At 37.3% G+C, this 12522-nt stretch overlaps 1 protein-coding gene across 1 annotated transcript in view; it reads left to right on the forward strand.

The window, feature by feature from the left end:
• Window positions 1–12522, forward strand: part of mtmr7b (myotubularin related protein 7b) — a 58863-nt gene that overhangs the window by 38786 nt on the left and 7555 nt on the right. The window contains exons 10-12 of the mRNA XM_052034260.1: window positions 675–724; window positions 8190–8390; window positions 11902–12036. Coding sequence (XP_051890220.1) covers window positions 675–724; window positions 8190–8390; window positions 11902–12036 — 386 coding nt within the window. The remainder of the gene's footprint in view (window positions 1–674; window positions 725–8189; window positions 8391–11901; window positions 12037–12522) is intronic.

A 12522-nucleotide genomic window follows, 5' to 3' on the forward strand; every position in this document is an offset into this window, starting at 1 on the left:
CCACACCACAGTAATGAATTCATAATGTCAAGATATTTTTTGATATTTGCATTGGGCAATTGCATACCTAATGTTAGTAAATGGAAACCATGGTTTTATCAGATCACCTGAAGCAATGTATCCAGAGAAATGATGTAAGCTAGCAGGATCATCTCAGCAAAATTAATGGGACTGGCAAGAAGATGTGGTTCAATGAACTCTAAAGGATGCAGTTATTGGAACAAAAGAAGTCTATTGACCCATCCGTTAGATTCAAGATGTGTTTTATGTACTTTCTACTTCTGCTTTGTTAAAGCTTTGCTTTGCAACAGCACTATCACCCAATCATAAGGTGGTTGTAGATTCAAGCTTTGCAACAGAGATTTCTAGGCTGACATTTCAGGATGCAGTACAAAGAGAGGTATTTTGGTTTTGGAGATGCTGTCTTTCTGATGATGCCACTGTAACTCTTCAGAATGGCCCCAAAGTGAAATGTTCTAGTGAGATCACTTAAGGCCTCATCTTGACAAGATCAATCTCATTGCACCATTTGGTAGTGTTACCAATGAAAAGTGCTACAAGAGGTTTGGAATTCATTAATAAATATGTAAATACAAGTTCTGTCTTGATGTAAGTAATCTGGTTATTCTGCTTCTGCGATTATGATACCAGATTTTAAAATTTATTTTATGTAGGTTTTGATTGAAAAAGACTGGGTTTCCTTTGGACACAAGTTTAACCACAGGTAAGAATTACCAGCATGTAATTGTACATAGCACATATTTATATTCTATTTCTTACATTGGAAAATATTCAATGTATTAAAAAATCAAACAGAAATTGATTAAGGAATGTGTGTTTTGGAAATAAATATTTATTGGACTGGTAAATAGTTTTTAATGCAAAGTTGGATGTGTTTTCCTGTATGTACAAAGGTGGGCAGATGATATCTTTCATGGTTTCTATTCATTGCATCCCACACTCATTATTAAATGACAGATAGGATGGATTTATTCTTGCAACTTTTTTTCTCTGCTCATATCTTCTGACAGAATAATTCAGCTTAGAAACTTATTTACTGTTACCTATTCCTAAATTTATTCATATAGGAATCCACCTACTATTTGTTAGTCCAAGTTTGAAAGCAGGCAATGTCCTATTCGCTCATTATCTGCCTACTATGCTTTGTGTCTTCAAGAAAAATTAGATATTGTTATGAACACCCTGTTCTATGTCATTTGCCGATAATGTAAATTACAGGGATATCAGAACCATTCCCTGTGGCATATCATGAGTTTGTTTTTCCCAGGGCGGGCACATTCAGTTTTTGCCACACTCAGTCCTCCGTTGCTAAGGCTGTTGTCAAACCTTTAGTAAAGTTGCCAACTATTTTGTGAACTTTCATTCCAACCTCACATGAAGAATTTTGTCAGATCCCTTTTGAAAATCCTAAAAAAAACTTCTGCTGAATGATCCTTTTCCGTGAACTGAGTTTGCTCATTCAGATGTTTCCAATAGATATATAAAGCATGTCTAAAAAGATCAAACTGTTCTATGTCTTCATCGAACTTTTCTTGCACTTCCAAAGAATTATTTACTTTAGTCCTTGAATCTTTCTGTTCATCCACTTCCTTGGTGTCTTTCCACTGAGTGCCTACTCTTATTAACAGAACAACATTACTGCATGTCTTAGCAAGTGTAAAATTTGTGCCACTGAAGTGTCATTGAATGACCATTTTCAAAGGGTAAGGACCTAATTACCTTCCTGACACTGTCAACCTGTCTCCCACCATCAATGTCCTGGGGGTATATTTAAATAGGGCATTAGCTAAACAGCCAAATCTTTGTTGTGGCTGCCAGTGCAGGAAAGAAACTGAGTCGACTGAAATGAGTGCATCACTTTAATAGAGTTCAGGGCAAAGCCAGTTGGCACCCTGCTACTGAAATGATTGAACAAGTCTCTACCACTGGCAGTCTGCGCCATCATTGTGTGCCAGCAATAGGATGCACTGAAGCAGATTATGAAACTGAAGCAATTACATTGTAGTCCCAGACATAATTGTTGAAATGAAAGTTTAATCTAAGTATCTGAACTTGACCAAACTGGAAAAAAAATTAAAAACCTTGTGAGTGTAGAAAGAGATGATTAAAATATTTGGTTTTAGTTGGGGCTAATCACCGATAATTGAATAAAGTAGGGATATTCTTTGGAAATTTTAAGAAAATGTTAAACAAAAATAAGCTCGTCAATTTTCATTTCCTTCTTTGGGATGACCCTTCAATATAGTTGTTGACCAGCGAGCCAGTTAGAAAAAGCTTAAACAATCTTAGCACTGGAGAAGAAATGGTAAATGTGTATTTTCTGGCAAATCATGAAAAACAATGAAGCAATCCCTGAAAGAAGACTATTTCTTAAAATGCAAAGCAATTAATTGCCGTAATCTGCTCAGAGATTTATTTGCATAAAATTACCAGCAGTTGGTATTCAGTTGCCAGCAACTTTTGACATCTTGGTAAATAAAAATAGACATATTTAAGTGGAGTGTTAGGATGTGATAGTGTAAACACTTTGCTGATTACCTACTGAAGTTAAATATTTTGTTCTAAATGTGCATGTCTGTTGTCATTAAATGTTGCTAAATATTTCCCATAACATTTTTATAAAGCATGCTTGGTGCATCCTGTTAATAAGAAGCATGCTTAAACATGCTTAAACATGCTTCTAATTAACAGGATGCTTAAACATGCTAGAAGCATGCTTAAACATGCTTCTAATTAACAGGATGCACCAAGCATATTTTGAGGAATATTAATGGTAAACTACTGAAATGAACACTGACAATGACTAAAGGACAGATTATAGTTTACTAATGGTTGAGTGGTTTCTGTCAACTAGGTGTCCTGTTTCTAAATCAACATTGGGTTAGTGCACATAGTGGTTTATTGAAATGGTGAAAAAATGTTAACTTTTTTTCCTATTTAGAAATGGAAAATTTTTGAAGTGCTATTATTGGTTTACTAGGTTTGTATTATTAGTTAAATGCTCTATGTTCACTCTTCAGGTTGACCTTGTTCCTTGAACAAACTGTGCATACCATGTTTATCTATGAATCTGGCTTTGACTGACCTTGGACTATTGCATCATAAACAATTTTCAATTTTTTTTAACCAGGAAAAGGAAAACTAGAAAGACAGGACAACATGCTTGATTATTACTTCATATTCTAAAACATTATTTCAATACCTTAAAGAGTGGTTTTATTGTTGTTAAATTAATTTTCTGCAAATTATATCAGATTTCCAGCTTTTACATTTAAAAAAAAATTCATGATGATTATCAGTGCTTAGAAGAAATGCAATACTTAAAAAAATAATCCGCTGGTATTTAAATTAGATTAGTTTATTGTCATGTACACTAGGGTGCAATGAAATTCCTTGTTTTCATGAAGCCCACTGAGTAAACAGTATACATGGTAATAATAAATACAACAATAAATACAATGATGTGAGCAGAATGATCATGTAACCTCTTGAGGGAAATTCAGTGAAAATAATCATTTACAAAAGAATAACCTGAAATTGTGGGAAATCTGAATATTCATCTTCAAATTTATGTTTGAGCGTAAATTTGTGTACATAACAAAATTGTATTTTTAAGGTTAGCATAGCAGCATGGAAAGGGAAACTGGATAAGCATAAGTAGGGAAAAGAAATGAAATTCCACATTGACTGAGCTTGTTGAAGTGGTGGGAGGCTTATGTAGGGGACAAACAGGCTGTGGGTCTGTCTGGTCTATGCTATAAACTAGATAATTCAATGACATTTTAACATTTTGATAATAAGAGGCACTTAGGCCTATTTATGCAGTACTTTTTTAATATTAAATAATCTTGTAGTTGTATTCAACAACTGAAGTATGACTTTTGGAAGATGGGGTACCAGTCCTGCCTTCATAATTAATTAGAGCCCTTTGATCAATTTACATTCATATTTGGTTTCAAAAGGCATTATTTACCAAACACCAGATAACAATATAGTTTTGTATAAGAACCTAACTGATGCATTATTTGGAAGTCAGGCAGATGTATTAATTTCTCAAGGACTGCGAAGATAGCTGGTATGTTAGATGTATAGCAGAGGCTTTAGACTATTTTTGCATCATCCAGAGTGCTACTTTTGGTAGAAGATGTACTCACTGATGTTTCAGTCAGGATTGGATTCCCATTTATTTTATAATCAAGTGGTCTATATCGATAATAATCAAAAGGGCAAATACCCAGACTCAACATATCCCTTTTCCCTCTGGTGTTACAAAAAATGGTTAACTAAAGAATGTCTATTTGGAGGCTGTAGCTGAAAATATCAATTAGCATGCATTGGTATAACTTCTCACATGTATCAATGTCCGTCTCCATAATGCAAATCATTGGTTTATTCAGTCTAAATTTTAGGTGGCTCACTCAAGGGATATCTAACTGTTAACTCTGAGAGTTGCTGCACATTGTTACTTACTTAATTACTTATTGCCAATTACACCTCTGATGCTTACAACCATGAGAAAACTCTTTCACCCTTGTCTGTTTCTGGTAAATCTTTCATTCGTTCCAGAGCTGTACTCCAGGTTTTTCAGATCTACTTTCAGTTCTTCGTTACATTGTTTCTTGGTGGCCTCACTTTTGCTTTCCATCAGGTGTCCACGTGGTGTTATTCTCATGAGGGAATTGACTTCCATGGGAAGCACATGGGTTGCCATCTTCAGTGCCTTTGGGTAATGTTGGTGCTCATATCTACTTGACCGCACCATATAAGTAGGTCTTGGTTTGACACCTTCCTGGGACAAACAGTACAGAGGATTTTTCTGAGGCAGGCTCTATGAAATGAAACAGTCGGGACTTGTGGTGCTCTTTGATTCCCCAGCATTTTGCACCACGGGAGTGTTGGAAGTGTGCAGCTCTGATAATTCTTGGTTTTGGTATTTGATTCTTTCCAGGATATGTTTAAGGTCCTGAAGATGATCCTAGCTTTGTTATTTCTATTCTCGATGCCCCGCATGATCCAATCATCCTGACTAATGATGCTGCCCAGTTATGTGAATGTTTCCATGTTAGTGAGAATACGATTTTTATCAGTATAGGTGATGTTGAGGCTTGCTCTCTGTATATACTTAGTGGAATTGCTCATTTTTCTGTATGTGGTGTTGGGGTGTGAGGTCATCTGCAAAATCAAGATCTTCGAGGGATGGGAAGAGCGTCCCTTAGCATGTTTTCTATTGCACACTGCATTACCTGATCAATGGTGATATGGAAGAGAATTGCAAACATGACACCCCTGACACATTCCTGTTTTATCTTCAAATCTGAGTCCACTTTGATCAACACTGCATGTAAGATTGGAATTGAAGCTTTTGGTGGTGTCCATTATGTGGAAAGGAATTCGATTGCCCACAGAATGCACCAGAAGCTAGTTCTGTGAATACTGTCAAAAGCCTTCTTGATGTCTATATGTTTATGTAGGATTGCTGTTGCCAAAATGTGCATTGTTCTATTATTTATCTTTAAGTGCATACACTTTATTTCCAAAACTGGACTAGCTTATTTCTGAGAATGCTGTCAATTGCCTCTGATATATACTGGACTGTGATCTTACACTGTGCCTTACATGGCACAGATAAAACTGTAGAACCGTGCCTGTCATTACATTTATTGAGCGCTCCTTTTATTTGGGTATCTTTACTCTAACCCCATTGATCCACTCATCTGATATGATTTTGCTTTCCTAGACTAGTGTGAATAGTGGGGCCAGGGAGGCTGCTGCTAATTCACGATTTACCTTGAACATTTCTGCATTCAAATTGATTTTCCCACGAGATTTCCTATGTTATAATAACTTGATGATTTGGATGATCTCTTCCTTTGTTGGAGTGTCTGTAATGAGATCAAAATCTTTGCCTCTCAGATAGATATTTCTTCAGCAGTTTTTGAGCATTTCTTGTTTGTTTACTGGAGCCATTAGGCAGCACTACTTGTCTTTGAGCATATTTGTTGATATCTGCTGTTTGTCATTGATAATTCATATCATTTTAGAAAATTTTCCTTGTTTGCCGCAGGCAGCTGCATCCTATGCTTGACTCACTACATTATCAAAATAGTGCTCTTTGTCTGCTTTTATAAAGCTTTTGACGTCCCTGATGTGCTTTGCTGTACTGCTCATAGTATATATCCTATAACCTCTGAAATTTGGTGTCTCAAACCATTTTCTTCAGGGTTCATCTGGTTTCCATGGTTTCCATTTACTTGGTGTGGTCCACTCCTTTCTTTCCTTCTCCTTAGACTAAACCAGCTTCACTGCTCTGTTTATTGATTACAGACTCTTGTCGATCTCCTCATCTAGAAGGCTGCCTTCATCTTCATCAAGGTCTGCAAGTGTCTGAAATTTGTTCTTTTAATTGCAGTGCAGAGGCTTTCTATACTTCAGGCGACTTTATGTTGTCATCATGATGGTGTCTCTGTCCCTTGTTTGGTGGACCCACACTTCTCAGTTTTAGCTTGATGGAGCCAGTCACAAGTAGGTGGTCACTACTGGTGCCTACTCTCCTTACCACATTTACCTCCGTCAGTGAGCCTCAGTTTGCCCTTGAACATCATGTAATCAATCTGATTCTTACCTTTTGGTTCTTCACTATACCAGCTTAGGAGTTTCACAGTGTTGGAATGATGTTCAGTTGAAGATTCAATTCTTCATATTGCAAAGATGAACAAACCTCCACTCCATTTTCATTCAGGTGCCACACCCAAGTCTGCGTTACTTGTGCTGTCCTTGCTGACTTGTGACATCCAGGTCTCCGCCAACGTGGTTGGGTCGTGGTCTGGTGCTCCCCCTAACTCTTGCCTGTAGTGTGAGGTAGAATGTGCCCCTTGCTTCATCGTCACTGTTACCTGTCAGAACACAGGATTGAATCAGAGTGATGCTGTTGTATTTCCCTTTCAGTCAGACTCTTGTAGGTCTGCTGCTAATGGGCCTCCACTCAACCAGGGACTGCCTCACTTCCTTCTCCAAAAAGATGGCAACAACTGCTAGGAGCTCTCCGTGATCCTTTCCAGAACACAGCAGAGTTTCTCCTGAGGCTGTAATCAATCTTCCTGATCTCATTCATCTACTTTATTGGATATACAAGTTACAGCATCTCATCTCTTCCGTAACCTGAACTAGCTTAGCTGTTTCCTACATTGTTGTATGATCTAAATAACAAACTTTGTGTTAAGCTTCCATTTGGCTTTCACCACTGACGGTTTTATATGTCATTCAGTCCTGAATGCTGTTGTATGCGATAGCCTTTGATTTTTTTCTGCTGCTGTTTCAGTAACTCATTTAGTTTTTACAGGGATGGTAGCTCTTTGTGTATCCCTCAACCTGTTTTGCTTAGTGTTTTTAATTAGAGCTTTCTATTATATTAGCTCTTTTTTAACATGTTTTACTTGTTTACTTCCATTTTTAAGTTTGCCAGAGATATTTTAAACACTTTTTGACAACCAGCAAAGCTGGGGGTGGGGCTTTGCTGGCTTCTAAAGCTTTGGGAGTGTCTTGGAGACAAGGCTTCATTGTACCACTGGAAATTACCTCCCCTCAGGCTACACCACTGAGCCCTGGTGGACCTCCACAACTAGACCAGAAAAGGGTTACCAGATGGCATGACTGTCTGCAGCTCTTGCAGGTCTGTGCCCAAGATATAGCCTTTAGAATTGGTTAGCCTCCACCCCTATGTGTTCATTAAGAACCTTGAAGTTAATCGTTTGATTTTTGGTTTTGTAATAAAAGGTTAATGAACAGGATTTTTGGGTACATAATCTCAGTTCTTGTATTTCCAAAGAGTATGCTTCTGTACCTAAACATTTTATGCATTTGTTGGTCGTATTGCAAAATTATCAGAGTGTGCAAGTGCTTTTGAATATTTTGAGAGTTTTACTTAATTGGTTGTATTCAGAAGTTTCTGCCATACATGTATATGTTTACCTGAACTGTGTTGCTGTATGCAAGGCATTTATTTTTACCAAAATTACTGCATGCAAGTAGAAGTGTGCCGCCATAGCAACACAGGTGGCTAATCAGCAAATCCTTTTGGAGAATGTAGGTATAAGCTATCATAAGGGAGCATTTTCTTTTATATTTCGTTTTCCAAGAAGAATCTGACTCCTTCACCTTGCCCTTTACAGATGCAGCCACTTGGATGGTGATCCCAGGGAGGTTTCACCAGTAATTGATCAGTTTTTTGACTGTGTCTGGCAGCTGATGGAACAATTTCCGTGTGCCTTTGAGTTCAATGAAAGATTTCTGGTGCATATTCATCATCATGTCTACTCCTGCCAATTTGGCAATTTTATTTGCAACAACAATAAAGAGGGCAAAGAGCTGAGGTAAGATGAACTTTAAACATTGAAAAGCAAAGAAAAATCTTGCATGTGTTGGATATCTGAAATTTAAAAAAAATACAGAAAATGCTGGGAATACTCAACAGGATTTGGGTCAGGCTGCATCTGTGGAGAGAGAAACAATATTTCAGGTGAATGACCCATATTTCGAACAGGAAAAATGAGAAAATAAGCATCTTAAGCATTCATATTGTGCCATGCACTCGCTCTGCTAGTCTTCAGATGGTGAGCGGTTTTATGTAGCAACACCATAACATTAAATTGTCTAGAACAAAGGTATGATTGTTGAGACACCAAGGGTGATTTTACACTGGGATGCCAGCATGAAATAGGTGAGTGGGGTTTTTAATTGAATTCACCAGCCTGAATCAAAGGTGCAGCAATGCAGCCAGATAGCTGTGTGGGAGCAAAGGGTGATGTACAGTGTGTACTCCTCTCAGTACATTTTGGTACGTGCCATTTGTTGTAGCACCAATTGTCATCCTTGTTCTGACACATGATCATTGACATTCAACTTTAACCTTGTTTCACCTCCACACTTGTTGCCTGACTTGCTGAGTACTTCCAACATTTTCTGTTTTTATTTCAGATTTCCAACATTGACAAAGTTTTGTCTTTGTAAAACAGTTGCTGCTAGAAGAATCACTCAGCCATTTTAGATCTTGTGATCTTGAAGGATAGTGCACTTATTATTCTGGGTTGCACAAGGCTCGTTTTGTTAATTGTTGCAGGCTTGTTGAATTGACCTTTCTCAGTTTTAGTCAGAATGTAGGTAATTACCAGCTGGAAACTTTAATGTAATCTTGACCAAACCATGGATAATTTGCAATATATAGCAGTAAGTTTATGGTTCTGGAAAAAGCAGAAGTAATTTACATTTATATTTCCTTAAATATTGTCTTTAGAAAACAACATCAAAGCAGTTAGAGGCACAGAGTCATAGAGTACTAAAGCACAGAAATTAATTTTTGTGTTTAGAAATGTTTGTAATTAATTTTTGAAATGAAGCCACTGTTTTCATGTAGACAGGTTCGGGTGACTAATGTCTGTATACCAATGTCCCACAAACCAAATGGGATAATTGAAAGGTTGATCTATTTTTGGTGACTTTGATTGAGAGAAGAAATGTCATCATCAAACTGTGGGAAATTCATTATTTTATTGTTCATTGGGCCCTAATAATATCCTCTCTGCGGAGTTAAAACTTGCATTCTTGAACTAGCTGCGCCTATAGCCAACCTGATATTCCTACAACACTGGCATCTACCCAATGTGTCTTTATCCACAAAAAGCAAGACGAAGGGAATCCAGTGGTCTACCATCCTATTGGTCTACTCTCCATCATCCATAAAGTGGTGACCAGTGACCATATCACTTAGAAATAAATTACCATTCTTCGTTATCGCTAGTTCAAAACCTTGGAACTCCTTAAATTGCATCACTATAGGAATATCTTCACCTCAATGACAGTAGTGAATGAAGGCATCAAATCACCATCACTAATAGGGATAAGCAATGATGTTTATGGTGATTCAAAAAGTTGAAGAGGCTGACAGATTCTGAAAGATGGCAACCTCTTTCAATGTAACACTTATTAATACAACATTAAATTCCAGTTTATATTATGTACTTAACTCTGAGATTATGGTTTTAACTCCAAACCCTCTAATATAAAAGCAATAGTTTTACCAAATCAGCTAAACAAATGCAGAAATATAGCGATGGATGTAAATTATTTTGTAAAGCCAAATATTTCCATAAAAGGAGTTATCATGCCGGCATTACCCTATACTGAGTTGTGCATTGGTAGGTAGGCATATGTGGTTGATTGGATTTTTAGACAAGCAATTCAGAATTTTGTGGTGGGAAAATATTATCATCTCTCTGGTAGCTGTGAAGAAATTCAATTTAAAAGATGAATTAGAATACAGAGACTATAAGGGAATCAGGCAGCTGAAGGCTGGCAAGGAAATTAAACTGCTTTTCTGAGTAAAAGGGCACTGCAGAGATAGAACAAGCATAAAATATCCATTTTTAAGTGTAAGTTGTACTAAACCATTTGCTTTCAATTTTTTCAGCAATTTTTTAATGTTGTTTTGAATTTCAAATAAGCAAATTGGTTTGGGAAGATTTTTGAATTACGCTCTTTGTGCACTTCACTAATCTTATAAGCATATGTAAAGTTATTGTACCATTACTTAATCTACTAAGAAATGGATTAATGCGTGTCAATGGAACTAGTAAATAGTGTGCTCTAGATTATTTTGCTTTCACCAAAGTCTGCAATGGAAAGAGATCTACCATTATTACCCAGTCTGACCTATAAATGTGTCCATACACACCAATGTGATTAACTCAGCTGTAATGTCCTACTAACCCACTCCCTTCATGGGGGAATTAGACATGAGGATTGATTGTCAACCTTGTTAGTTGCGTCACATCCTGTGAACAAATACGTTAAAGAAAAGTCTGGTTTCTCCAAAGTGGAGAACTGGACACATTAAAAATCCACATTTTTGCTAATAAGCTGTTAGCTGTAATAATAAAGGTACATTATGTTACCATCCTGGAGAATAACTTGTAATGGGGGGAAAAAAGAAACAATCTTGGTCAATCGCATTGTCACATCTTTGTTTTTCATAAGTTTTATATTTGTGATGAGGTGATTGAATTTGCATGAAATTTAAAGCTTAATCGCATCAGTGCAATTGCAGATGCATTTTGATCCACTTTCCAAATTGTGCAGAAATTGGAAACTTTATCCCTGAGTACTCTTCACTGAGTTTGGCAACCCGTACAAGTGAGCCAATTCTCACTACCTTTTAAATGTTATAATAGTAAGGAGGCAGAAGTTGAACTATTTGTATCAAATGGCTTTCAACATACTCTGTTTTTGTAATTTTTATCTACTGTGGAATATATTCCTTCTTTCATCTGGTGGTAGCTTTGTCTGCTTAGCCTAGCGATAATCATTCATTATTGATGGAAATGCAGTAAGTTTTTTTCCCCTGAATTCTAGCTCCCTCCAGTGGCAGCAGTTTCTAGTACAAGTGAGGGTTCATGAGGTGAAGATAAATTTTCAACTTTCAATGTTTTGGGGTTAAACCTTGGGGGGGGGGGGTGGAAAGATTAGAATGTAATAAACCCTGCTTTTTTAAGACAAGTGATGCTTCACTTCTAGATGGCTTTCATCCAAAATTCCTAGATGAAAGAGCCCAGAGTTCTCCAGATTTTTGACCAGAACAATTTTCTGTATCACCCATTAAGACTACAACTGAGATGGTAAACTCTCATGGGGATCTGCGGATATTTTAATAATGGTTCACTCTGGTGGGACACCGACAAATTTGTGCCGTCATTCCTAATTCAATACATACTGCAGATCATCAGTTGTAATTTAATAATCTTTGTACTTTCTGGTGGATCTATGTAACAATTTGCTCTTACAGATGGGATATGTACTTAGTTGTGTTGTAATTGTTTTCTTTTCCAACAGAATTCAGGAGAAAACGCATTCACTATGGGCTCATCTGTGGAAAAGTTGTGTAGATTACAAAAATCCCCTCTATAGACAAAATCATAGTCAAACTCAAGGAGTCTTGAGGCCACATACAGCTCCCTCTAATTTCAGGTTGGTACATTGATTTTACATTTCATTATTAAGATATCTTTATTAGTCACATGTACATTGAAACACACAGTGAAATGCATCTTTTTTGCATAGTGTTCTGGGGCCAGCCCTCAAGTGTCGCCACGCTTCCGGCGCCAACATAGCATGCCCACAACTTCCTAACCCGTACATCTTTGGAACGTGGGAGGAAACCAGAGCACCCGGAGGAAATCCACGCAGTAACGGGGAGAACGTACAAACTCCTTACAGACAGCAGCGGGAATTGAACCCAGATTGCTGGCGCTGTAGCAGCGTCACGCTAACCGCTACACTACCATGCCTGCCATCACCATCTTTGGGGACAAATTAGAAAGGGAACACTTTCATTAATATTGTGCTGTTAATATCCTTAGACTGCCTCTAAGCACTTGATAGCTAATGAATTGCTTTTGAATTATGGCTACTTCTGTTTCGAAGGAAAATGCAGCAGATGACTTGTGCACAACA

Source organism: Pristis pectinata, chromosome 2, assembly GCF_009764475.1.
Source record: "Pristis pectinata isolate sPriPec2 chromosome 2, sPriPec2.1.pri, whole genome shotgun sequence".
NCBI lineage: Eukaryota > Metazoa > Chordata > Chondrichthyes > Rhinopristiformes > Pristidae > Pristis > Pristis pectinata.